Source organism: Panthera leo, chromosome A1 (genome assembly GCF_018350215.1).
Source record: "Panthera leo isolate Ple1 chromosome A1, P.leo_Ple1_pat1.1, whole genome shotgun sequence".
NCBI classification, from domain to species: domain Eukaryota; kingdom Metazoa; phylum Chordata; class Mammalia; order Carnivora; family Felidae; genus Panthera; species Panthera leo.
Genome location: NC_056679.1, coordinates 25,052,972 through 25,079,859, shown reverse-complemented (window position 1 = coordinate 25,079,859; position 26,888 = coordinate 25,052,972). Strand labels below are relative to the sequence as shown.

General features: G+C 47.6%; 1 protein-coding gene and 1 long non-coding RNA gene across 4 annotated transcripts; both read left to right on the top strand.

Annotated features, from left to right (window-relative positions):
- Window positions 1–152: 152 nt before the first annotated feature.
- CBY2 (chibby family member 2) lies at window positions 153–13,716 on the top strand. 3 transcript variants are annotated; one of them, XM_042920801.1, is made up of 3 exons: window positions 153–327; window positions 618–699; window positions 12,322–13,716. In XM_042920801.1, the coding sequence occupies exons 1-3, from the start codon at window positions 254–256 to the stop codon at window positions 13,537–13,539; spliced, it is 1,374 nt and encodes a 457-aa protein (XP_042776735.1). In that variant the 5' UTR covers window positions 153–253; the 3' UTR covers window positions 13,540–13,716. The 3 variants fall into 3 exon arrangements, with proteins under 3 accessions (XP_042776735.1, XP_042776575.1, XP_042776650.1); XM_042920641.1 differs by lacking the exon at window positions 618–699 and having other exon boundaries at window positions 154–328; XM_042920716.1 differs by lacking the exons at window positions 153–327; window positions 618–699 and adding an exon at window positions 1,341–1,445.
- Window positions 13,717–14,534: 818 nt separating this feature from the next.
- Window positions 14,535–20,133, top strand: LOC122209325. The gene is made up of 2 exons (XR_006197567.1): window positions 14,535–14,610; window positions 19,967–20,133. It is a non-coding gene; the product is annotated as an uncharacterized LOC122209325 (long non-coding RNA).
- Window positions 20,134–26,888: the final 6,755 nt, after the last annotated feature.

Sequence of the window (26,888 nt, the reverse complement as noted above, 5' to 3'; positions counted from 1 at the left end):
TTTAAAAAAAAAAAAAAAAAAAGAAGATGCTACCTTTAGAGAGAGGATAGGGCTCGCGGCCCATCTGGGCAGTGGGGAGGTGAATAGGATGACCAAACAGGGGGCTGGTGTTTGGATTATTGTGTGTCACATTCACCTTGATCAGTAAGCTGGACACAACCAGGGTGAGCTCCTTCTGACTGTTAGATGCCTTATTCCCACCCGTGATACTCAGAGAGACCATGAGCCCTGAAAAACACCATATTGTTTTGTGATGTCACCTCTGGAATGTTCTGAGTGCTTTGGTGACCAACTCCTGCACAGGACCTATACCTGGCACCTAACACTGGTATGGCTTTTTACTTGAGGTAGAAGTAATAATCTTTGCAAAGGTAATAGGTTTGGGCATCTCTGCTCCTAGGACTCTTTGGCGGCCCTTGACCCCAATGTGTCTTAATTTCTTAAAATCACATCTTATCATATACCATGTTCATAGGCTTTCAGACTCAGATTTTCATAATGTACATAAGTGACGAGAGGGGCTAAGTGAGTAGGAAGTCTCTTGTTTTTCAGGTGAGCAACTGAGGCTCAGAGGACAGGCTAGGAAGCAGAAATCTTCTTTTTTTCTCTTTTCCACCGCATTCAAGGCCAAATTTTACAAGAAAAGGAGATACCAGGTCTGAAAGCCTAGAAATTCCCATCAACGTGGTTCTCCCTCAGGTAGGGATATTCACAGAAGGGTGTAACTTAGTTGTAGCCAGAACAACTCACCCCTTTCCCAACTTTGGCAAGATATGTAGGATAAGCAGCATAGTCAAGGCCTCAGATTCAAGTTGCCAACCAGCCGTGTGCCGGGCAGTGGCGGTGGGGAGGGCGGGGGCGGTTGCTTAGCCACTCTGGGTCTTGGGCTTGTCATCCCTCAAATGAGGAAGGCGGGTTTGGCGACCTGGTAAGACCTTCCAGTCATCATAACACTTAAAGTTTCCATGACACTCTGGAATAAGCCCTTCTTCTCAGACTTAGATCTTTTGGGGCCTGCTGTTGCACAACCACCCTGGAATTCTGGGGTCGGGTGGGGTGGGGGAGGACGAGCACTGGGACCTGGAACCAAATTCACGCGACCGAATCCGTTAAGCGGAAAAGCTAGGACGCAGGCCAAAAGGTACATGGTGCTTTGGAGATGCCAAGAGAATCGGGGCCTGCCGCATACCAAAGGTAGAGTGGAAGGGGGACTCAGGACGGAGGCCAATGAATGGATGAAGTGTTGGCAGGCTGGAGAGGCTGAGGTCTCCTCCTGCTAAGCAGCCATTTCCTTGGCGGGGTTCTCCTGACTGGATTGTTTCCACTGCTGCTATGTCACAAAGGGGGCAGCCTTGCTTCTTCAGAGTCACCTGAGGGCCTGTTGGAAGATGATGGCGGTGCAACCAGAGGGGCTGAAATGTAGGGTAGAGGAATCCAGTGCAGAGGTAACTACCTGAAAGCTACATACGGGGATGTGTAGGGACAGGATCGATCATCAGTGGGCATCATTATCTATCTGTCTGTCTATCTATCTATCTATCTATATCTATCCAGATACATAGATAGGTATATCTATCTAAATAGATAGATATGGATAGATAGATAGATAGATATAGATATCTATAGATAGCTATAGATATATCTATCTAGATATATATACTATATATAGATATCTATATAGATATGTATAGATATAAATACATAGCTAATATGTATATATACATATAACATATTTAATGTAGAATTACATATATAATATAAACTATATAATTATATATAGTAAAATTATACATACGTTTTCTAAAGCCGTCTTGGGGCACCTGGGTGGCTCAGTTGGTTAAGCGTCCGACTTCAGCTCAGGCCGTGATCTCACAGTCTGTGAGTTCGAGCCCCGCGTCGGGCTCTGTGCTGACAGGTCAGAGCCTGGAGCCTGCTTCGGATTCTGTGTCTCCCTCTCTCTCTGCCCTTCCCCTGCTCACGCTCTGTCTCTCTCTGTCTCAAAAGTAAATAAAAACGTAAAAAAAAAATAAAGCCATCTCAAGGATTTTCAGAAGAATAGGATTAGAAAGAAAACCTTCAGCATTCTTTCAATAGGTAACAATCTAGGCAAGTATGTTCAGCAGGAGGGAGAAACAGGACACAAAAACATCCCAGCTATTTGTTTTCAAGTTATCCTTATAACTTTATTTTTTTTAAATTTTTTAAAATGTTTATTTTTGAGAGAGAGAGAGAATGAGTGGGGGAGAGGCAGAGAGAGAGGGAGACACAGAATCCAAAGCAGAGTCCAGGCTCTGAGCTGTCAGCATAGAGCCTGACATGGGGCTCGAACTCATGAACTGTGAGATCATGACCTAAGTTGCTTAACCGACTGAGCCACCCAGGAGTCTGTCCTTATACCTTTGTAATGGGCAGCCACTTCATCAGTTTCAGCTCATGAAGCTTAGAATACAAAACTTCGTCCTGGTCATCAGACAGCATGGTTTCCCCGTAGGGTTCCTACGGCTCTTAGGAACTTGTTTTAGGTCTGATTCTATCCACTGAAATGCCATGTAGTTCTGCTGACCACTGCTCCCCCCGAGGGTGGGTTTGCTCCTTTGGTTTGTTCACAGCCCACGTAAATCACTCTCTGCATCACTAAGGGATGGGAAGAGGGTGCCAACCTGGGGGTGGGGGCAGGAATAGGATCTGAAATCGGGATCATGTGACGGAGAGGTTGCAAAAAGTCTTGAATCTACACCTGACGTAACTCTTCCTGCTTAGCTCCCAGAAACAGGCCAGCATGAAGGAGCAGAGAAGGGGAATAAAACTGGGGGGGGGGGGGTGGCTTAAGGAGGCTCAAGCTTGTTCTGGGGCCATATCGACCGAGCGCTGATTCGATCATGTGGCAGGCACTAGGCCGTGCGAGTGTGAGGTACACATTGTACAGGCATGGGAGCCAGGAACCGCAGCCGCCCCTTTAGTGATGGCAGAGCTAGAGTTAGGGGCTTTGAGCCCAGGTCAGTGCCCACTCTCACTCCGTCACACACCAGGCATGTGCCACCAGGCTGGGCCAGGCCGCTTCTCAGCTCCCTGTTTCTTCTCTCGCTCTTAGGAAATAGCGCCTCCTCTCTCTGCATCCCAACTGCTTGTCCTTAGCTCCCTGAGTGTGTCTGCCACACGCTGCTTTATTCTGGGATCCGGTCCATCTTGTTTAGAAGGGAATTGCGACAGCAGCTCTGTGTCTCCAGAAAGTGCCTCTGGCTTCCCAATCGTGTTGGGCATTTGGGCTTCTCAATTACCCGGCAAGTGCCGGTGGTTCACTATTTGTTCTCACCCTCAGGTCTTTTCAGGTCTTATTGACTTCCAGTTTTTCTTCTCACATTAAATATTTGTGTTTTCTGATCTATTTCCCAACAGCGCATTAACTTGCCAGACATCAATGCTATTTCCTGCCCGAGCCAGCTGACCTGGTTCCCTTTGCACATAACGATTCCATTCTCGCGGGCTCCCTTATTTCCCCAATGAGTGCTAGCAGTGTGTCTCGTGAAGGCATTGTTTATGGCTGGATCATTAACGAAGGGTCTACACCAGACCAAATCGAGCTCCAACAGCACCCTCCAGTGCCCTGTGCAAGCCTCCTGTTCCCATTCTCCTTTGTTAGGGCTTGTTCTTCAAGAACAGGGAGCTATGGAATCTGCCCACCATACCCACGTCTCTCCCCATTTGAGTAACTTTTAGGAGGAAGATCTCAGGAGATTGCATGTTAAACAATTTGTTGACATTTATTTGACCACCTATGATGGCATCTTTTCCTTATTGCTGTCAACTGTATAATTCTCTCAAAATCGATCACATGGGCCTGGGAATCATCCTCTTACCTGTTAGCATTTATTAAAACCAACGTCGGCCATATCGGGGTACTAGGCAGCTGAGTTAATTTCACAGTATGATGACACTCGGCCCTTGTCCCTTCATCTGAAAATTAGCAGCATACCCAGCTCTTCCTTTCGGCATCCTAGGGATCTCAGCTTCACGTACCTGAAAAATACCTCAGATGGCCAATGTTCTTTGCTGTAACCCTCAATAATGCTGGGAAAGTAGGTGTTTAAAAAAACCTGGTCAATAGGTTTTGAGTCTGCTGGGGCATTTGAACGCCTCTTCTGGTCTGTGGTAGCCGTAGTTTTCCAGGAGCAGAGAGCACTCTAGAGTACGTCAGCTACACCTGCCTAGGTACTGTCCAGTCCTCCCCAAACGCTTTAGATGGAAGGCCACCAACCTCAAACACTACACCCTGGAAAGTCCCACTCAGAGAGTCCTGGTCCTTAGAAACTCCATGGATCTCCCCCTTTGTTCCCTGCCCTCCCCACCCCCCGCCCCCCACCTTCCTATTGGCCATTCTTCCTCCATGTTCTCCATTTGCTGGAGGCCAGTGATCTGACAAAGGCACTCAGTGGTTGGTGATTTCAAGCATTTTCCTTGCAAGACCACTTGCATTGAAAAAGGAGATGCTGGGGTTGCCTGGGCAGCTCAGCAGTTTAAGTGTCCAGCTTCGGCTCAGGTCATGATCTCATGGTTTGTGGGTTCGAGCCTTGCACTGGGCTCTGTGCTGACAGCTCAGAGCCTGGAGCCTGCTTCAGATTCCGTGTCTCCCTCATGCTCTGCCCCTTCCCCACTCTTTCTCTCTCTCAAAAATAAATAAACACTGAAAAAAATTAAATAAAAAGGAGATGCCGGGGAGAGGGCCAGGTCTGATGCTACGGAGGGATTTCCATTCGCAGGTGGGATTCAGGCTCTGTGAGAGAGATGTCTGTGCCCAGGACCCTTTCTGGACCCCTGGCACTAAGGCGTCTTAGGTCTCAACTGGGAGCATGGTGCTCCTGAGGGCAGAGTCTCTCGGTTGTCTTCCTCACGAGGTGATGGAAAGGTCTGATGAGCCCCACGGCCAACTGTATTCCCCTTCCCTCATCCATCCTTTCAAGGAGAAGCCACACTTCTCCTCTTTCCCCTTCTGGGTCTGTATCCATACCGGAGGACATTTCCCATAGATTAGGGAAGAGACAATCTCTCCTTCATGGGAAATGTTGGTCATGGCTGCTCTGGGGACTAGAGTCATGCTGCCATAGGCTCTACCTCCCAGACTTAGAAGAACCTTTCAGAGTTCTGAAAGGCCCAGACCTCTCGGCAGACCTCAAGGACATCAAGCGCAGATCAGTTTCGTCCATGATACCCAACTAGTGATACCCCTGGCTGTGGAGACCTACTGAGAAGGGGCTGGCTTCAAACATGGGCTGAGTTGTCCTGGGGTTTTGTTCCTCATGTGTTTGCTTAGCTCAGACGCTCGCTCCTCGGAAAGCCCAAACTTTGGTAAAGAAATACATTCGGCATTTGCTATAGTGCTTTAGGCCAGGAACATTCAAGCCTCACCGGCAGAACTGGCCACCTGTTTGGTCCTTATGACTGCTTGTCTCCCACTTCCTTGGCCTTTCACACCAGGAAGCAGGCAGAGCAGTTACGTTTAGGTTCATTTTAGAGGTGACATTCAGAGAAGCTAAGTGACTCTCTCAAGAGCACTCAAAGATGGGACTTTTGAGCCCAAAGCCACTGGGAATTCGGGGCCGCTACACTGGATTATTGGATTGGATTATATGTTCAAGATGGTGACAGGAAAACCAGTATGCTTGCGTGCAGGGGCCAGCCCCCTTTAAGGGCTACACGGATTGACCTGGGGTTTTGCGGAATTCACAGGGGAAAACCCCACTGCTATAGAAAACCCCACTGCCATCGCACGGTCACAGCTGTGCAGTTTACAAATATGAATCGAAATGAAGATAGGGCTTCACCAAAGACGCTAACTATACAAAGACAAATGAAATCACCATTTGGCAGGCCGAAAGCGACGACAGGTTCATGGGGTTCAATCTGATCACCTTCTTACTTTTCAGTGCATTTCGGTTGATTAGTTCACCCGCAAGGACTCATTATACCTCCGCTGTAAGGGAAGCGTGCTGTTTTAGTTTCCATGTCTAGGCATGTCAAAAAAAAAAGGGGGGCGGGGATAGGCCACTGCCCTCAGAGAACTGTAATTTATCTCTCTGGGGCGGGAAATGGGACAGGGCAGAAGAGAAGCTCTGCAAAGTAATGATACCAACACATGCGAAGTAAAACATCTGGGCCCTGTGAACAGCAAGAGTAAGTATGTGGTTTGGAGTCAGATATCCTGTTTTAAACCCTGCCTCTTGCCCCTTGCGGGCTCTGTGATTTTATATAAAACATGATAGTTCTTCTCTGTAAGATATTACACATGAATATGGAAATCAACTAGCCTATCCTCACATAATACTCATTCAGTAAGTGCTATTTCCTTTTCATTGTTCTAGAAATCCTCCGCTAAGGAAATCTAAGCAACTTGTCTTTTTGAATTTGCAGTCATCATCTCGGTCGCTCTCTATAAACAAAGAAAATGTCACACATTGTCCCTGTATTGCTGAACTCTACAACAAACTCCCTGAGAGAAACAGGTCAGATGTCAGTGAGGTTGCCGTGGATGGTGGTACAGGTTGTGCATGGCAACAACAGTTGTGAATGGCACCCTCTAAATCTGGTCATTGTAGAAACCCAGCGTGGCTCTGAATCGTGTTAGCATCCACATTTTCTGGATATGGAAATGTCGGCACAGAAATGAAAAGATTTTGTACAGGTCATGCACCCAGACGGCGTAGAGCCGGGACTCTTTTTGGGTTTTGTGATACCCGGTCCCTTGATCCCCACATCTTACAGCCTGCATTAACGTATGCTCCTCTTTGACTTCCCTCATTTGCACCCAGCGATAGTTGGTACTATTCACTGAATTTTCAAACTGACTGGAAGTTCCTTGGAGGCGGGTGGGGTCCGAGACTAGATGCCCAATTAATGTTAGCTGATTAATCAACATAAATGTGGATGAAGAATTGTTACGAGAACATTCAGGGTAGAAATATATTTAGGGCGAGGTGACCTTGTTTTCATAAGGCCAAGAGGGAGCCTTTCTTTACGGACTAAATCCAGCTAGGTCTGACTGGAATTGGGGAAGAAAGAATTTGTTTTGTCTTAACATTTTCTCAAAGTTGAATCAGGGTTCTTGGCGTCTCTGAAATGTCTGCATATTTGGTATTTTTCCTCAAATCTTCTTACTTGCAGGGGAAGGTGCTGACTTACTTTAGCCTCATCTTAGTACTATCCATAGGATTGTGAGTTTGATAAAATAGGTATGTTCTTCCAATAGCCATTCAAATAAATACATGACTGTTAAACGTTGTTAAACGTTTTTGTGTTGTATCTAAGACAGCAGGCCATGAGGCAACGCTGACCTTGACCTCCTCCTCGATTCTGTCTGGGAATAGGAGGGAAGATACAGGACTCAGTCATGAGAGGAGGATTTGGTTTCCTGGGGAAGGAAGTCATGGGGACCTATTAGTCTATCAACATTTTCTGGATTGGGTGCTGTGGGCGTGTAACAGAGAAGGCACAGGGTCTGCGTGGGAAGCGCTGGCCATTTATTTTATTATTATTTTTTTTATTTTTATTTTTTAATTTTTTTACATTTATTCATTTTTGAGACAGAGAGAGACAGAGCATGAACGGGGGAGGGTCAGAGAGAGGGAGACACAGAATCTGAAACGGGCTCCAGGCTCCAAGCTGTCAGCACAGAGCCCGATGCGGGGCTCGAACTCACGGACCGTGAGATCATGACCTGAGCCGAAGTCGGCCGCTTAACTGACTGAGCCACCCAGGCGCCCCAGCGCTGGCCATTTAAAGGAGGGGACAAGATGCTAAGGTTGGTTGGTAAAAAGGACAGCCGAGGCTATGGCGGTGCCCATTTACAAACACGGATCCATCATTGGGCCAGGGAAAGTTAGACCAAGAGGTGATGTCACTGATCCCCGTTGTACAGATGTGAAAACCAAGGTCAGAGGGTAAGAGGCACCTGATGGCATGCACAGGGATAAGGGCCCAAACATCCAGACTGTTCACAGCTAGGGATCCGCCACCTACACATTAAGGTTTTATTTCGTGCATTTCTGCTGAGGGAGCCGTCAGAAGTCCCTGGGGGAGCCCAGGCAGAATAAAGGCAGCTGAATATGATGATTTAACAACCATCATGGATACTCTGAACAGTGATAAACAGGATAACGGGCTAGTGATTCCTTTTCGGACGTTCGGTTGGATGAAGACACGTATCTCTGATTGAAACCGATCAGAAAATAAAGACAACTGGGGGAATCTGAACCCCGACTCAGTATTTGCTGATATTAAGTGATTAGTGTTAAATGTATTGTATTGTATTTGAAACATCTATTTGTTTTTGAGAGAGAGTGAGAGACAGCACAAGCAGAGGAGGGACAGAGAGAGAAAGAGAGAGAGAGAGAATCCCAAGAAGCCTCCTCACTGTCGGTGCAGAGCCCAATGTGGGGCTCGACCTCATGAACCGAGAGATCATGAAGCTGAAATCAGGAGTCAGACGCTTAACCAACTGGGCCACCCAGGCGCCCCCAGTATTAAATTTTAAAGGGATAATAATGGTATTGATGCTTTGTTAAAAAGACGCACATTCACGTATTTATAGGTAAAATAACAGGATGTCTACGCTTTGCTTTAAAATAACTCAGTGGCGGGGTGGGGGTGGTTGTGGAGTTGGGTGGACGTACAGATGAAACGAGTGTGGCCTGGCCTTGTGAGGTGGGGGGAGGGGTATGTGGACATTTATCGGGCTCTTCTCTTTTTGTATATGTTTGAAATTTTCCATAATAAGAAGTTAACAGGGGCGCCTGGCTGGCTCCATCGGTTGAGCGACCGACTTCGGCTCAGGTCATGAACTCACGGTCTGTGGGTTTGAGCCCCGCGTCGGGCTCTGTGCTGACAGCTCAGAGCCTGGAGCCTGCTTTGGATTCTGTGACTCCCTCCCTCTCTCTCTGCCCCTCCCCCGCTCGCGCTCTGTCTCTCTCTCTCAAAAAATAAATAAAAAACGGTAAAAAAAATTAAAAAAAAAAAGAAGTTAACAGAAAACGATCTTCACCCCCGTAACTATTGCAAGTGCTTTGATAAATCCTTGGCGATTTCCTATGTGTGTGTTTCACACATACACGTTCGGGCAGCCAGGACTGGATTTGTGACCTAGTGGGTAAAACGGCACCGTTCATTTAACTTAGAGTCTTGAGTTTACTCCTCCATCTGTAAAATGGCAATTACGACAGCACTTTATTAAGTCAGTGTTGCGAGGGTGAAGTTAATTCGGTGGGTAGAATGCTCAGCTCAGGGCCTAACACAAAACTGGGGCTCAGTGTTTGTTTTCTTCTCAAGACTGGGATATACACTGTTGACTACAACCACAATTCCCGTAGTAATGTGTTCTGGAACAGGATCCTGCTGTGATGGAGGCCCCCATTGGCTGGAGAGGACCTCTCAAGATCCATTCCTTAGTGACTGTGGCCAATCGTCCCAGAAATCTAGGGTCAAGGGACCTTAAACTGACAAGGAAACGGGCCGTACTGCCCACAGTGAAGTTCATTCTGGTCTCAGCTTCGGCCACAAGAGCGACTGTGCTTTCCCAATTGGGAAATACGAAAACCACGGAGGCTGGATTTATTTAAAGTAAATAAAGTTCTGATTGCAGAATGTCCCTGCACCCTCACTATCTAGAAGATTAAGCACATCCTTACAAAGTTAATGACATGTGCTTATTGCAAAGTTAATGGCATAGAACTGTGCCTTCTATTTATCTAGCTCTTTGGGTCTTGAAGAATTCCAGCCAACATTATACACCGTGCAAATTATATTTCTCTCTACGCCCGAAGACATAATGCAGATAACCTGACTTGTTTTCTATCTTCTCTATCTGTAAAATTGTGAAAATAGCCTGAGAAATGAGGACTTGATATTTGGAGAGCATTGCAATGTACTAAGGTGAAATGCTTTGGGTGTCTTTAGAAGTAGCTATCGTGATTTTTTTTTTTTTTTTTTTTAATTCATTGCTGCGATTGTTACCTCTTCTCCAGGACACATTCCACCTGTTCACCATTTTTGAATACACCTCAGAATTCTGCCATTAGCAAAACCTACTCTTCTCGATAACACCTTACATTTCTGTGGTGCTCAGCAGTTTCAAAAACACGTCTGCAATTATTATCTCATTCAGTCCTCACAATGGGGTGGTGACCCAAACAGGGCATGTGCTTTTATTTCCACTTTACAGGCACATTTAACTGACTTTATATGTTGGAAGGTGCCTAGGGGGTCAGGGAGTCTGAGTCCTTTTTACTAGTAAAAAATCTGGATCTCAGAGAGGGTGCAAGTGATCTCCAATTTCACACTGCCCATCAGTGACAGAACCAGGATGAGAATCCTTGTGATCCCCAATCTTAGCACGTTGGCCTTTAACCCTGGTGTAACCCCCACCTGGGCAAATGACACGTCCTACCTGGCTCCGAGCTGTCCTGAGTGCCCGCAGCTGGCATCCCTCGAGGGAGCTGGTTAGACATGGAGCTTCCTGGACCATATCCCATACTGAGTGCATCAGTCTTACAAGTAGGGAGCTCAGAAATCTGCATTTAAGACACACTCAGACGATTATTCTACACTGGGAAGTGCAGTTATCAGACTTAAGCTCTGTGGCTCTGATCCCCTTTGTGATATGACGGTCTTGAGGTGTATGGGCCACCAGCATGAATTGCTCCTTGGGAATTCCTTGGTGTCCCTTGCTGTCTTCATTACCACATATTGAACTCTCACTGCTCAGTGATAGGTCTGTGATGGTGCCCCTCTCTTCCAAAATTACCATCTGGGCTCTGCTTTGAGCCTAACACTGTGTCAGCAGATGTTAAAGGGCTGGAAGGATTGACTCAGGGTGGCTAAGAGTGGAGGGCGAGCCTCGGTGGGACAAGGGAGAAGGCTCGGCTGGTGGACCGCACCACTGTTTTGGACGTAACGATTTGGGTGTCTGTCGGGGTGATTCATGGTGCCCCTTTGCCCACGCCAATTGTGGGGACATATCTGCAGCTGGGGGCGACTGAGAAGAGCGTGTGTTCCTCCACTAAGGGGACAGAAGTGTGCCAGAGCCCACGGTTAATGGTTTCATACGTTATCTCTTTTAATCCTAAAAATATCTCTCTGAGGGAAGGCAGTAGATGTAGTTATCCCAACTTGAAAACGTGGAAGCTGAAACTGAACTTGCCATATTCTTGTCACTGATCAAATCGTGGGGCTGGGGATCCAAATATCGGGTGGACTTCAAGTGAATACCCTTCCACCTACACAACATACGTGTGACGGTCATTATTCATGGATTCTCTATTTGTGTATTTGCCCACTCGCTAAAGTTTGTAACCAGCAAATCAATACCTGTGGCACTTTGGTGGTCATTTACAGACATGTACAGAATGACAAACAATTAAAGTCACCTGATACACACATTCTAGCTAAGGAAACTTCTTTTTTTTTTTTTTTTTTAAGTTTTTTTTTTTTTAACGTTTATTTATTTTTTTGAGACAGAGACAGAGCATGAATGGGGTAGGGTCAGGGAGAGAGGGAGACACAGAATCCCACACAGGCTCCAGGCTCAGAGCTGTGGGCACAGAGCCTGATGCAGGGCTGGAACTCACAGACCGTGAGATCATGACCTGAGCCGAAGTCGGAGGCTCATCCGACTGAGCCACCCAGGTGCCCCCAAGGAGCCTTCTTGTTCCAGCTCTCACACTGTAAAATAGTGTCCTTTTCACAGTTTATTTAGGGCCATATTCTTGACATTTTCGTGCTCTTTTGGGGGGTGGAGGATGATTGCACAGTTCAAATGGCCCCGTAGCACATTGCCCAAGGGCTGTCTAGTGCCCCTTAATGAAAGAAGGTGTGATGTGCCTGATGGAGAGAACATGGGTTAGATAAGCTTTGCTCGGGCATGAGTGACAGTGCTGTTCGCTGAAAGTTCAATGTTAACGAGTCAATAGTGCATACTAAATAAGATGTCTTTCAACAGTAATCCACATAAATACAAGGTTATGTCTCGGTTGGTTGACAAAACTGTGACTAGAGGTGGGTGGAACCGAACCCTGCGTTTCTACCCTGGGGCGATGGTCTGGCACTCGCGAATTCACCGTTCGCGGTCACTTTCCAGACCAGAACGGCTGCAAGTAGGGGGTCGGCTGTATTTCCTTGCGAGGCCTCCGCGAAGCCAAATGCAAACGTGTCCGCCGTGGCCCAGCCGGACTATCAGACAGAGTGTCTCGTGGGGGTAAGCCGGCCTCTTACCTGGCCAGCAGCCTCGGGCTCGTCGGCTCCTTCACTAACTCTCGGCTTCCCCGCTCTCTCCCGCAGAGGGGCACAGCCGAGCCTTTCCTGAGGCTCCACAACCTGTACCCCAGCCCGCGCTGCGCCAGGCAGGCCGCCCTGCCCAGGCTGAGCCGCAGAGTGACCAGCCAGCACTCCTACCCGCTGAATCGCTTCTCCTCCGTGCCCTTGGACCCCATGGAGCGCCCCACCTCGCAGGCGGACCTCGAGCTGGATTACAACCCTCCGCGAGTGCAGCTCAGCGACGAGATGTTCGTCTTCCAGGACGGGCGCTGGGTGAACGAAAACTGCCGCCTGTACAGAGAACTGTACTTCTCTCCGTCGTCCTCTTTCCACCACAAGCTGCATCACAAGCGGCTGGCCAAGGAGTACCTGCTGCAGGAGGAGAACAAGGCGCTGCGCGAGGAGAACAAGGCGCTGCGCGAGGAGAACAGGACCCTCCGCAAGGAGAACAGGATACTGCAGGTCTTCTGGGAGGAGCGCAAGGCCACGCTGGGCCGGGAGGAGAGCAGGGCCGCCTCGCCGCTGCTGCACAAGGACAACTCGGCCCTGGAGGTGGCGAAGGACGCGGCCTTGCAGATGCACCGCCTCCAGGAGGACAGCAGCCTGCAGCTCCTCAGGGAGGAGAACAGGGCCCTGCGACAGCGGCTGGAGCAGAGGAAGGCCTACTGGGGCCCGGCGGAGGAGAAGGCGGGCCCCGGGGAGGAAAGCACGGCGGTCCCGTCGGCCCACGAGGAGCTCCACGGCCCCGGGCTGCTGCCGGACCAGGGCACAGGCCTCTCCTCCGCTTTCGAGGAGTCCAAGGGGCCCTCGCCCCCCCAGGACGACTCCAAAACCCTCCGCGTCCTGCGCCAGATGGTCAGCAACCTGTCCGGGTCTTCCGGGAACGAGGAGAGCAAGGCCGGCCCCGGCCTGGCTGACGGGAGCCAGTCCCTGGAGCTGCTGAGGGAGATGCACCAGGCGCTGCAGGCCCTGCGGGAGGAGAACCAGAACCTGCAGGTCCTCCGCGAGGAGAACCGGCTGCTGCGGGAGGAGAACAGGGCCCTGCACGCGCTGCGCGAGGAGCACCGCGTCTTCCAGGAGGAGAACAAGGCCCTGTGGGAGAACAAAACGCTGAAGCTGCAGCAGAAGCTGGTCATCGACACGGTGACCGAGGTCACCGCCCGGATGGAGATGCTCATCGAGGAGCTCTACGCCTTCATGCCGGCCAAGAGCAAGGACCCCAAGAAGCCCAGCAGGGTCTGAGGCCCCCCCGCCCTGAGGAGCCCTGGGCACGTGACACCCGGCCAGACAACGTCTCCTGCCTTCCATTCGTCATCCCCGCCTCCCCCCACCAGGTGGCCCTCGCGGAAGAGCAGCGCTATCGTCTTCCTCAACTCAGAGAAGCAATAAAGGCATGGGGAGGCCGGCCAGTTAACATCAGTGGGCCGCTCTGGCTTCTTTTTCTTTCTTTTTCCGGCGCTTTTGGGTTCACAGCAGAAGTGAACAGAAGGTACACAGAGTTCCTGTATACCCCTGCCCACCCCACCCCATGCACGCCCAGCCCCCTCCCCTGCTTGTCAACATCCTCCTCCAGGGAGGTGCATCCTTCCAGCTCATGAACGCGCATTAGCACATCGTTATTGCCCGAAGTTCCTGGTTTAGATTGTGGTTCTCGCTCAGGGTTGTATATTCTGTACGTTTGGACAAATGGGTAATGACATGTATCCATCATTATAGTACCAGAGTATTTTCACTGCCCACCCCCCCCCCCCCCCCCCCAATCCCCTCTGCTCTGCGCATTCACCCCTCCCTCCGCACCGCAGGCAACCACTGATCTTTTTACTGTCTCCACAGTTTTACCCTTTCCGGATGTCATAGATTGGAAACCCACAACATGTAGCCTTTTCAGGGTGTCTTCTTTTGTTTAGCAAAGTGCGCGTAAGTTTCCTCTATGCCTTTTCATGCCTTGGTAGCTCATTTCGTTTTCGTGCTGAGTAACATCGCCTTGTTTGGAGGGACCACCGTTTATTCGTTCACCTTGGACATCTTGGTTGCCTCCACGTTTTGGCAGTCATGAATCTGTCTTCTTTTGTCCCCCCTTCCCCCCCCCCCCCCCGCCCCGCCCAAGTCTCGTCTTTCCTTATTGTCTGTTTTTCACTCCCCCCTCCCCTTTTCCTTCTTTTTTTCTCCTACTCCTGTCCTCTTTCTCCCGTCTGTCTTTTTCTCTCGTCACCTTCAATTTCTGAAGTTCTGGCAATGGAGGATGGCCTGTGGGAGAAGAGGGCACTCAAGGCGAGGGCTGTTCAACTGCACTGCTATTGACATTTGGGGCTGGTAAGTCGTGGGGGGCTCTCCTGCATGTTGTGGGGGGGGGTTTATCAGTATCCCTGGCCTTTGTCCTCCAGATGCCAGTGACAGTTACCCAATCCCTAGTCGTGACAACCAAGTCTGTCTCCAGGTACTGCCACGCACCCCCTACCCCCAACATTGCTCTAAGTTTCTCAAAGTATATTCTCTGAGACGCTAGTCCTTGACACGCTCTGAGACAATGAGGGCTTCCATGGGGAGAAATGCCGCCACGATCCTCTCCAGCAGATTCATAATCACACTCCAACTTAAAGGATCTGAGAAGTCCTGCAATGAAGAAATCTGCTTAACTTTGGTGAACCCAGAATAGCTCAGTTTTACTTGATCTTGAAATCGCTTTTTATGTTACCCTGCTGTTCTCCCAGTTTGGGAAGGGGTGCTCTGTGCCTTCCCCACCTCTAGGCTTACCTCCCTATCCCTGGGTGCCGGCTACTTACTTATAGTTCACACCTCCTAGTTGGATATAAGTGGTGGGCAGGTGGCTACTAGGCTTATGGGAGGGAGCTACAGAGGCTCAAAATTTAGTGTCCTGGGCTTTGACTTCCCATTTCAAAGTTGGACATAGTGTAGAGCCAAGAGGTTGAAAGGAACCCTCGGGTGACCATAGAGGGAATGGGGCCAAGGTTCCCAAACTCTGCTGTGTGGTATTGGGTATGACTGGACAGTGGGAGTGATTCCAGTCTGCAACAAAGTTGAGGAGTCACAGGGGTCCTTGAGGTAAGCTGACTGATTCTCAGTATCATCTCCGTTTGCTAGTAATGGGTCTCTGTGAGGAGGCAGGTGTGAGGGAAAGAAGGAATTTACCCATTTTGCTCATGGGAAACTGTTAGGACAGATAAGAGTTTGAGACTGGAATATTCCCACACCTAGTCCATCGTTCACGCTAGCTAGATTTCTGAGCCTTGAGTAAGGTCCAGAAGGTGAGGGAAAGGCAGTTGCCAACCACTTTTCATCCCTGTGATTCTCAGTACCTATGAGGCAGCCATTATGGTTTCTTCTACAGCTATAGAAACTGGAGTGCCAAGGATTTTCCAGAGGCTAGCCGGCTACAAAGGGCCAAACTGGGACTTCCGTACAGACCTAATGACTGCAGATCTCAAACTCCTGTTAAATCACATTGTCGAGTGAACCGGGGCTTCAAAAATTACGTTTAAAAATGGCTTCCGTGCTTACAGTTCAGATTTGGGAAGTTGTCGAGTCTTAACCAAAATAGCATCAGAGATTCCAGATGAGGGAGAACAATGACAGGAGTATTTTCTCTTACCATTCAGTGATGACACATCTATCTATTCCGTGCCCAGGGGCAGAGGGGCCTGATGTGCACGCAGAGGCTCAGTGATTCATTCCCAGGTTGCCACCAAAATCTAACAGGAAGTTGTTGCTAATGGGCCTCTGGCCCTTAGCAGTTTTTTTTCTCCATTTGGTAAACGCATCACGCAAGGCATCGTGATATGCCATACTTTGTTTAGGGCAATGTCGTAACCCCAGGGTGTAGGGTTTTTGGGTTTTTTTTTCCCTTCATTTATTTGATGAAACCAAACTGATTTCTGCGATTCTAGACAACTGGAAGACAAAAGGCAGACTCTCCCCATGTTTGTGTTACAAACATTAGCTTGGATTCATCTACACAGCAGCAGCTGGGGGCTTCCTTACAAGCTGAGGGAGCTCAGAGGACTTAATACTATTTAGCAGTGTCAACTTTCTCTGTCAAGCAGAATCTAAATGGGTGAAAAATTAGCAAGACAAACCATAAAATGTCATTTTTATGGAGTGGGGAAGATTTATTTCAAAACAGTGTTTCATTGCATAGTGCAATCTGTCACAGATAAGCTCACATTCCGTGGGAGCTAATTTCTTACAGAACAGTGTGAATTTCATTCTTCAAGGAGCACTTCCTTGAAACATCTCTGCTGCTTTTTCAGCTCTCTGTTGGCCTCAAGTCCCTCACTAATGTATGAGGCTGTTTTCTCTTTGCAGGGAGGATTTTGGCTGCAAGCCTCTGAGGTTTGCCTTTGGAGAGCCGAGCATCCTCCCTCTCCCATTTGGCCCTTGGCCTAGCTAACTGGCACTCTTGGTTGCTGGGGTCAACTGAACCCACCTGCTGAATTGGCTGAATCCTGCCCATAGCCCTGTGTAGTGCCCAATAGTGAGACATCAGGTCGAACAGAGAAGAACATCCACAGCCTAAAACAACTAGCTAGTTCATGGAAACTATAGTTGCCCAGAATTAATTCAGGGAAGGGAATTCCAGTCGGAAAATCACCTAGGCGAGGACAGTGGTTGTGAGCTTACCAGAGAGTGCCAACAAGAGGGACCAGAATCAAAACAACTCGGAAGAAAATCTTGTTGGCTTTGGTACGCTCAGATTCTGTTCTTGAACTCTTCCCTTTGCTAAGGGCTTTTCGCGAAACGGGGTGACCTCGGTCTTCATGTGGCGAATGCCTGCCGTGGTCCTGTGTGACGCTGGGCAGCATGGGAAGTGGCTGGCACGAGGGCAAGGTGTCTGATGGAGGAAGGTGGAGACCCTACGCCCTCAATAACCATCAGCTCATCGTCCTTGGAGTTGAGCTTTTGATTCATCAGATGGAAAATGGCTCTTACTGAAAGGCCAAGTCATTTTCGGAATATTCTGGATATACCAACAGGAGCTGCTGGAAACCACGTTCTTTCCGGTGAATGGGATTTCGAGCCCCTGAGATGTTTGTAGGGCACAGAATGTTTGTGTTTGGAGCAGCCCGCCCCCTTCCTCATTCACATGCGAGTCTTCTGCAGCCCGAGCTCTTATCAGTTTCTCTGGGTAAATAGTTCTTTCCAAATTCTGTGCCTTCTTTGTTCACTCACACAATGGCCTTTGTAACCAAGAACAAAGTTAGGAACAGGTGACAGATTATTTTTAATGCTGTCAAGACAAGTGGCTGTGTAATTTTTTGACATTTTCTCTCTAGAAGCCTGCTTTTGTTCTTTGCGGATCGGGTGACTCAGAGCTATCAGAAATCCTCATGCCTTGGCAAGACTAAGTCCAAATCTTTTTCAGAAACTGGTCAGTCGTCATTTGGGAACACTGTGTGGAACAGAGTAGCATTGCTTGGTTGTCAGTTACTTTTTGTGGCCCTATGATTGGGTTGTCCTGACCTTTTCCCTCATTTCCTTCGCTCATTCAATCCATCACCAGGTCCTACTGTTCCTGTCTCCTAAACAGCCCTTGGATCTTTCTACCTTTTTCTGTTCCCATGAGTGTGACCTTAGTCCTGGCCACCATCATCTTCGTGACTCTGCATTGATTTCCAGACCTTCAAGGTTACTTGCAGCCCTTTTTCCCTGTTGCAGCCAGACTGATTTTCTTAAATGTGTGTATGCTATCCCACTATTTCCTTATTTAAAATTCATCTCTAGCTTTCCGTGGTCCTGAGGATCAAATAAAACTTTACCCTGGGTCTCTGACTTGAGTGTGGATGCTACTTTATATTCTTCTGGCCTTTTCAATTCAATTACACATCACTGTTTCTCAGGGTCCCCAGTGGGCTCATTCAGAATTCAACATAATTTAACCAAATGGCCTCCTTGTCTCTTGGAGATTACATTGAGAGAGGAGAGATTCCTCCTCCTGGGAAGGGCCGGCAGAGCTCTAGGGAAGATGTACTCGGACCAGTGAGGAAGGGTGGGGACACCTGGGCTGCCATGCGGTTGGTAATGGATCTTCAGTGGTCACGATCAGGCTGTTGGGTGAAGAGCCCAGTAACTTCCCACCTTGCCTTGTCTTTGGTGAAGATCACCTACTCTGAACCGCTCTGCACCCGCGGTGTAGAATTCAGAGCCAGCCTTCTGGGTACATAGCTAAGCTCCACCGCTTACTCTGAGACTTTGGGCAAGCCACTTAACCTCTCTCTGTCATGGTTTCCTCTTCTGGTGAAAGCAAATGGCACCTGCTTATCTCAGTTAGCTGTTGTTGCATCATAAACCCATTCCAAAGCTTAGTGGCCTCTGAACCACTTGTTTAGTTGGGCTGGATTCAGCAGGGCAGTTCTGGTCATGTCTGGGCCCGCCCCACCTGTGGTCAGCTGGCAGGTTGTCAGGTGACTCTGCTTCCGGCGGGTGGCCGATGGCTAGCTCTCCTTGACATGGCGTCTCGTCCTCCAGAGAGTTGTCCCAAGCTTCGTCTCATGGCAGAGGCAAGGGTCCGAGAGAGAGAAAGAACAGCATGCAAGGTCTTTTGGAACCTAGGCCGGCACTGGTCTGTCCTTACTTCTACTGACCACACCCCGTGGGCGAAAGCAAATTGTGAGGCCAGTCCAGATCCAGGGGGTGTGAAGGGCACTTCACCTCTTCATGGACATAGGGAAGCCACTGAGTAGGACCATCGAGCCACTGAATCTATCCTACTACTTTATAGGTTGTTGTGGGGATTAGGTGAGAAAATATACAGAAAGTGCTTAGCACTGAGACTACTCTGTTGTCAACACTCAAGAATTTGTATCCACTTTTATCAGAATAATCACCTTTATGCGTATCTTTAAGAAAATGGGTAGAAATTAGAACAATTCACAGAAAACTGCTTCAACGATTTGTGAGAGTTTTGTAGTTTGTGTAGCTAGAATAATAATAATAATTATATATATTATATGTATTATATATATTATTATATTATTATTATAATTATTATTGTTATTTGTGGTACTGGAAGTCTAAAGTCAGCACCTGAGTTTCTCGTTATGCTCTTAGATGCAGATTTTTTGGTGAGGATTGAATACATTAATGCATGAAAAATGATTAACTCAGCATCTGGAATGTAATAACCACTAACTAATGGCAGCTATGATTATTATATGACCGCAACAGGGTCAATGATTTGGACAAAACCTGCCTTTTTCCCAGCCCCACTTTATTGCTAAAACAAATGAAGGTTGGTTTAAAATGATTGCCGAGAACTCCAATCTAACAGGTGGTCAAGGTATGGCGCAGTAGAACGGAGCTTTATGGAGATTTGTCACTCACGTACACATAGAATGAGCCCCACACCTTCATTATGCAGCTTCCCTAGATCAATCGCGGCCAGTCTTCAGTTATTCTCCCCCACTTTCTTTCTTTTGGTAATCTTTAAAAGCAAATCCCTGACGTCACATCAATACTTCAGGATGTATCACTGATAGACATTTTGATTCATTTTAAGGAGACCTAACCACCCTATGATTGTCGTATCTATAGCCAAACTAACCCGATTCTTAAATATCACCTAATACCCAGTTCGTAATAAAACTTCCCCCATTGTCTATGTGATTCAAACTAGATCCATATGTTATGTAAGAAACCTAAGTTTGTTTCACAGGAGGAGAATTCTCTGCAGTTCTTGGGGCATCCAGAATTGGCTAGTGTTATTCGAAGCCCGGCCTGCCGAGGACCCGAAACGCACCTGATGCACGCAGAGAAGGTGGACGAATGTGGTTTCCTGAACCTTTTTTGCATCTTCCGGGAAATGTTAATGCTACCATTTGGTGGGTCTAAAGCCACATTGATTTAGAACTATTCAGAAAGGTGCTCCCGAGAGCTGTGATGCGGGATGCCCCAAGATTGCTCACGGGTTAGCTTCATTAACCTCAAGGTCATTGGAAAGAATAGAGACCCACGTTGTTACCTTGACACCTGAGATCTGGGTAAGAATAGAAGCAAGAGACTTGCTCAAGCTGAGGAAGGACCCCCACAGTGTGCTTAGATCCTGCAGATGGCAACTGGCCCCAAGCTATGGAGAACTTAATGTCAGGCTGTCACAGAAAACCAGACTTATTCTTAACATCTTTAAATTGTATCTCTTTAAGGGTGTTGGCTGGGCTAGTCAGAGCTGGGGAAAAGAAGAGAGGATATGCCAAGAACCCTTAGTGAGGGTGTGTCTGCAGTAGAAAAATCTTAAAAACACAAACACGCTAGCTCTATATGTGTGGTGAGATTAATGGGGAAAGATCTTAATCTTTTGGACAAAATAGATTTATGTATTTATACATTCATTCAACACCTAGGCTAGAAACCAGAGAGCCATGCTGAGTCCAAGCTCTCTCTCTCTCTTCCTACATGTGATAAATCACCAAATTTGGCCAGTTTTACCTCCTCAGAATTTCCTGAACTTGTTTCTTTCTCTTTATCTGTACAACCATCGACCCACTTCCCTTATCGGCTCTTGCCTAATCTATTGTGGTCTAATCCTAGATAAGAACGTTTTCCACCCTGCAGTCATAGTGAGCCATTAAAATTTTTTTTTAACGTTTATTTTTATTATTGAGAGACAGACACAGAGCATGAGCAGGGGAGGGGCCGAGAGACAGAGAGACACAGAATCCGAAGCAGGCTCCAGGCCCTGAGCTGTCAGCACAGAGCCCGACGCAGGGCTCGAACTCACAAACCGCAAGATCATGACCTGAGCCGAAGTCAGAAGCTTAACCGACGGAGCCACCCAGTACCCCCAGAGTGTGCCATTTAAAACACTACTTGGACCCTGTTATCACTCTCCTTCAAAGCTTTGAATGGCTCCTTATTTCTTTCTGTGGACCTTCTGCACCATAAATGCTGGACTGGATTATGGGTGTGCAGAAATAGTGATCCCTTTAGCTCAAAGGGTGGCCCAGTTGGGAACAGCCTCATTTATTTCCTCCCATATTCCACTCAGGTATGATTTACTGTGCGTGCCACCGTGGGAAGAGGCTTAGGGAATGAAATCCAAGCTGCTCAGACCTCTCTCTCTCTCACTGGCTCCCCCTCCTGTGACTCCCGGCCCTGTGAGGTAGCAGTATGGAGCTGTCTTCAGCCTTCTAGATGTCATTCTTTGCTCACGCAGGTCTCTGCATCTGGAACGTGTTTTGACCCCTTTTGTATCTTGTAATTCTTATTCATCCTCCAAGACTCAATTCAAGAATCATTTGCTTCAGGAAGTGTTCCCAACCTTTAAGCCTAGGCCAAGGGTCTCTCTTTTGTGTCTTCCCTGTTCCTAACCCATGGGCTATTCTCCTACCAGATCAACTCACCATATTACCAAGACATAGTTTAATTTGTGTCTGTCCCTCCTTCCAATCTTACGGTTCCTTGAGAACAAGGTTAATCATCGAGAAATTCCTACTGCCCGGTACAGGGCCTGGCACACAGTAGGTGCTCAGTAGATAAGAAACACAAGGGATCATGTGGAGGACAGCCATGATACCCCTCAGCTGGCAGTTTAGCTCTAAACCCAATGTTTTCATGCCCTTTGCTAATGGGGTCTGATTTAAACTGTCCACTGGCACTGGATCATGAGGTCCAAAAATATCAGGAGACTGAAGTCAACATCATTGAAAACATATAGTGGAACACTTCTCTCTCAGCAGTCATACTGTTTTTAACCGCAGCAGATGAGAAGAAACATGGCATTCCAAGCAGGGAGACAGAAAAGTGAGAATCGCGGCATTAGAAACGAAACCTTCCGACACTGACATGGCCTGTGGTTTGTATCACCACCTTCGCAGCCCTGAGGATTGAGTGTTATTTTAGTTGTTAGAGTTTGTAGGCTATCGCCTGGTAGAAAATAAGCATTTCCAAGATGCGATAGACTTAAAGAGACTGGTACCAAATCAAGATTGGAGAGCGATGCTATCGTTTGTAGTGAGCGGAAGTTGGTAAAAATCTCCCATCTTGATCTTGCAAACGCACACATGCACACTTGAGTTTGGGGGGGACATGCTCCCTTTAGAGCTCAGATTTGTGGGAGCCCAACAGGGGCAGAGATGTTCACCCAAGGCTCTGTGTTTAGAGGTTGCCAAGACAGAGATGCCCTCCTTTGGCAACCATTAGGACAGCATGGTTAGGTCGCAATGGTCTGTCTGCTTCACTGATCATTCTTGGTGGAACAATGGTCAGGGAGGGAGGAGTGATGCTTCCGAATATTTGAGTAAGAAAGAAGACAGAGAAGCTGCAGCAGTGATTTTGATAACGGGCCCTCTTGGTAGGAAAGAGTTAGCTTTGACTTGATGTGTGTTGCGTTCTGTGGGAAGGTAAATCAGAGAGCTTGTCTGTATACCATCTGCTACGTACAATAGAGCCTTACGGTGTTAGCAGGGGAAGACGTGATCATCACAGCCTAACTCATTTGTCTCATTTCCAGGGCTCTAGGGGTTTGCTAACGTTCAAAGTAGCGAGATTTTCTTCCCCATTAACAAATTTCAGGATCCAAGAACTGAAACGCTACAATACACTGAAAAACAAAACAGAACACCCAAATCTGTCTTAAACTGAGCAAGTGGAGGTGGCAGTATGAAAAAATGGTAGGAGGGAAAACATGACCCCAAATCTCATTCGAACCCTAAATCTTACTCCATGTTACCAAAGTCCTGCCTTCTCCGTGACTATACCTGATAAAGACTGCCCAGTAACCGTGACTGACATCTTTCAGTATGGGACAGTTTTGATGATATGTGTATGCATAGCTGTATGAAGTTATCATTCATCATAAAGGGCTAGAGTATAGCTAACTACAGTGCCTTAATATATACAAAATAACACATTGTCGATGCCTCCATAGATAGCATATGCACATAATTTTTATATGTGTATATATAATTTCAAGAAAAATGAAAAAAAAAATCTTAAAAAGATCCAAAACAGAAGAGGAACTCATTAAAACATGTGTCATGGGTGAGAAAGGCGTGCTAATGAGGCCTAAGCCAAAGGGCTATTCCATAATTTACCAAATGTTTTCTAAACACCTAAAACTGTGTTCCAGATTCTGTTACAGACACTGGGGGTTGTCGCTGAGGTTCAGGGCAGACGTGGAGTTTACATTCTAGTAAGGGAGAAACAATAAACAAGTAATCCTATCAGCAAGATGATCTAAATGCTATGAAGAAATAGGAAATCAGCTGCTGGACTAGAAGATGTGTGTGGTAGTTTCAGGCAGGATTGTCAGGAGAGGCCTCTGTGAGATTTCTGAAATGTTCAGTTCCCTAGCTCTATCCCCCTATTATTTAAAATTTATGTATGTATGTGTTTATTTGTTTAGAGCATGGGGGAGGGGCAGAGAAAGAGGGAGAGACAGAATCTGAGCCATCAGCACAGAGCCTGATGCGGGGCTCAATCCCATGAACTGTGAGATCATGACCTGAACTGAGATCAAAGGTTGGGCGCTTAGCCACCTGAGCCACCCAGGCACCCCTATTCCCCTGTTGTTATAAAGGACCCTCAACAATGCGATGGGAAGGGGTGGGGGAGGGAGAACATTCTGTAGTCTCAGTCTTCTGGTAAGCCTGTGCCTTTGACCATCACAGGGGCTCCTTAGATTTCATTCACTTAGGTGGGATCGGATGGCTACAGGGGGCTGGATTTGGCCATTTCCCTTCCCCAAGGTGGGGTGGGCTCTGATGAAACCCCCAGCAGGTTAGGCTCTGGTGAGATGATTTTTCTCGAGGCCTTGTTAAAAAGAAGAATAGGGTGCTCTGATGTCTTTCAAAATGGCTACTGTTTCCCCTCCCACTGTAGAAAGCATGAGGAGAATTGTCTCTGATCGTTAATGTGAGAATCTGGCAGAACTCCTCCAGGTCAAATCCCCCAAAATGTGAGGGTCCTCCATGGCCGGGTCCCTCTCGGAGTTGTCCACATGAGCATCTAGTAATTCCTCAATTACAGTTCCAATTTTCCTACCCTAGCACTGGACTGGTTCTCATGGAAGTTTCTGCCCCAGTAAGTTGTTGTTGTTCTCTGTATCTTCCTTTCTGTCTCTCCAGCTTTGGGGGTGACCCCAATTCTTAACTGATCTAAGAAGAGTCGCTGATTTCCACTTTTTAAAGACTTTTTCTTGTGAGGATAGAAGGGAACAATAACTTTTGAGGGCCTCTTTGAACTAGCTGAGATGAATGAAGAGAAAGAACTGCCATGTGAGGGGTTGGGGGAAAGACTTCTCCAGGCAGGGAGTAGCATGTTCAAAGGCCCTGAGGTAGGAGCAGCCTGAGGTTGGAGGCCAGAGTGGGTGAGGCAGCAGGTGAGAGGCCATGGGTTCAAGACAGGCAGGGTCTAGATCGTGGAAGGGCTGGAAGGCCACGGCGGTGGGTGGGGGTGGGGACTCTTGGGGGAAGACAGGACGGTTTTACATTTCAAATGGAAATAACTTATTTACCTTGGAGATAAAGACAAAATTAAGTGGTGTGATCCTGATAACTTTCCACATTCTATAGAGGTAGAGAATTTACAGTAGAAATTCCCCACACGTCATTGTGGTTTTTGTATGTGTCTCTTAGCACACTACCATGTGGTTGAACAAGCACGCTAGAAGACGACCCTTATTTGCTGATGGGTATTGCTCATTCCCTAGAGCAGCTTGTGTGAAGCCTGGGTAAAATCTAATTTGTGAGGGAGACGAAGCATATTCATCCACACTGTGGCCATAGAAGATTGGTTATGAACCCACATTATGGGTCATCCAAACAACGACATTGTTGCCCTCAGAACAAACTGCCCTGTTGTGTGGGTGAGGGGGACAGAGGGAGATGGAGCTGTGGGCTAAACATGGGGCCCACCCACAGTCTGCACCTGCCTTTGGTCTCTAGAAGTCAGATCTTGGAGTCCACGGAAATCATCGTTACGGTAACTTGGTTGTCCCGCAGGTAGAGGATGTTTTCCTAACCTTGACGAGGTACTCCTAGGAAAGTTGAATACATTAAAAAATCTGGGTTTGTACAAGGAAGTGGACCAGCAATTGCCAGGTAAATTTGATTTGCGCAAAGTTCAAGTGCAGATTTTCACAAAAGCACCTCCCTTCCTGCGCCTTCTCGCTCCCCAGGTACGCTTCTCTCTGCGCCACGTACCGCTGAATTCTGTGGTTCAGGTTGTGCAGATTGTTGTGTTAATCCTCCAGTCAGTTTTCTAGGTGTGTAGGATGGTTTAGTGTTGGTCTGGCTGTATTTCATGGACGCGAGACGCACAAAAAACGTCCATGCTGTTCCGCCATCTTGGCTTCTCCCCCAAGTGCAGATTTTCAGATGAGAGAACTGTTTTTCCTCACAGAGCAGTTTTCTTGTTCTTTCTGAATTATTTGAATATGGTCCCGGTGATGCATTTTACTTCTCTGTATCCCGCAGACCTGATTTAGCTTTAACCGTTTTGAGTGACAAGACTTCCACCATCTACCTATAGAAATCATTCTGCGGACTAAGTTTAGTTCTTGCAGTCACGTCTTTGTCTATTATTCCTTTTCTCATTTTAATGCCATGATTTCTTTATTCCATCGCATGCCTTTGTTATGTTAAACCCTCCTGTAATATTTTAGGAAGCTATGATGTTCTCTCTTAAGCACGTCCTGGTGCCACAGAGAGTGCCTGGCTGCCACCTGACAGACAGTCAGCTTTCCATGGTCATGACTAGACTCTGAAGGCTCAAGGCAAGAATCCTCCCTGGCTTCTTTCAGTTTCTGGTGGCTCTAGGCCTTTCTTGGCCTCTGGCTACACCGCTCCATTCTCTGCCTCCATCTTTACACAGCTTCTCCTCTGCATTTGTGTCTTCTGTTTCTTGTAAGGACACTTAACATTGGATTTAGGGTCCATTTGGGTAATCCAGGATGATCTCATTCTGAGATCCTAACTTAATTATATCCACAAAGACCCTTTTATCCAAATAAGGTCACCTCCACAATTTCTGGGGGTTATGCATGGACATAACTTTTGGGGAGCTGTCACTGACCACACTGCAGGAGTCCTGACTCTTCCAACTTGCCGTCTGGGGCCTGAAATTGTCACCATTTAGAAACACAACTGAAATTTGAGCCCTAGACCTCTAGCAGGCCCCTACTGAAAAGTAAAATAAAGTGTCTCTGAGAAAGGTCACTTGCACATTTAGTGTCCTTTAGTACAGGACAGAGAGCAGGATCCTGGGGGAAGGGGACAGATGAGGCCAATATTAGTAAAGCACTAAGAGCCGAAGATGGTCTGGTACATGGGGCATTATTAGGCAAAGGACTGGGTTGTGTTCAGTTGATGATCTGTGCCCAAGCAGACTGAACCCATGAAAGACCACCCCCACAGGAAGGCAAAGGCAGAGTTTGACCATTCCTAGTTTTTCATCATATTTATGCTGGCCTCACCTGCCTGGACTGACCATCTGGCCAGGGAAACTGACCACCTTCCTGCTCTCCTCTGTTGGGTCCTGAATCATCCCACAGCGAGTATGAAGCCTGCAGGCGAATTGAATTGAGCTTTAAAGCATGAACAAGATGTCAATAGCCATTTATCCCGTCGTGAAACATAGGT

What these genes read in the sequence shown, in the direction of transcription:
- CBY2 (XM_042920801.1), top strand. Translation starts at nt 254, where the DNA reads ATGTCACCTCTGGAATGTTCTGAGTGCTTTGGTGACCAACTCCTGCAC. An exon ending in TATACCTGGCACCTAACACT is followed by an intron (nt 328 to 617) that starts GGTATGGCTTTT and finishes CTCTTTTCCACC; the next exon opens with GCATTCAAGGCCAAATTTTA. An exon ending in TCAACGTGGTTCTCCCTCAG is followed by an intron (nt 700 to 12,321) that starts GTAGGGATATTC and finishes TCTCTCCCGCAG; the next exon opens with AGGGGCACAGCCGAGCCTTT.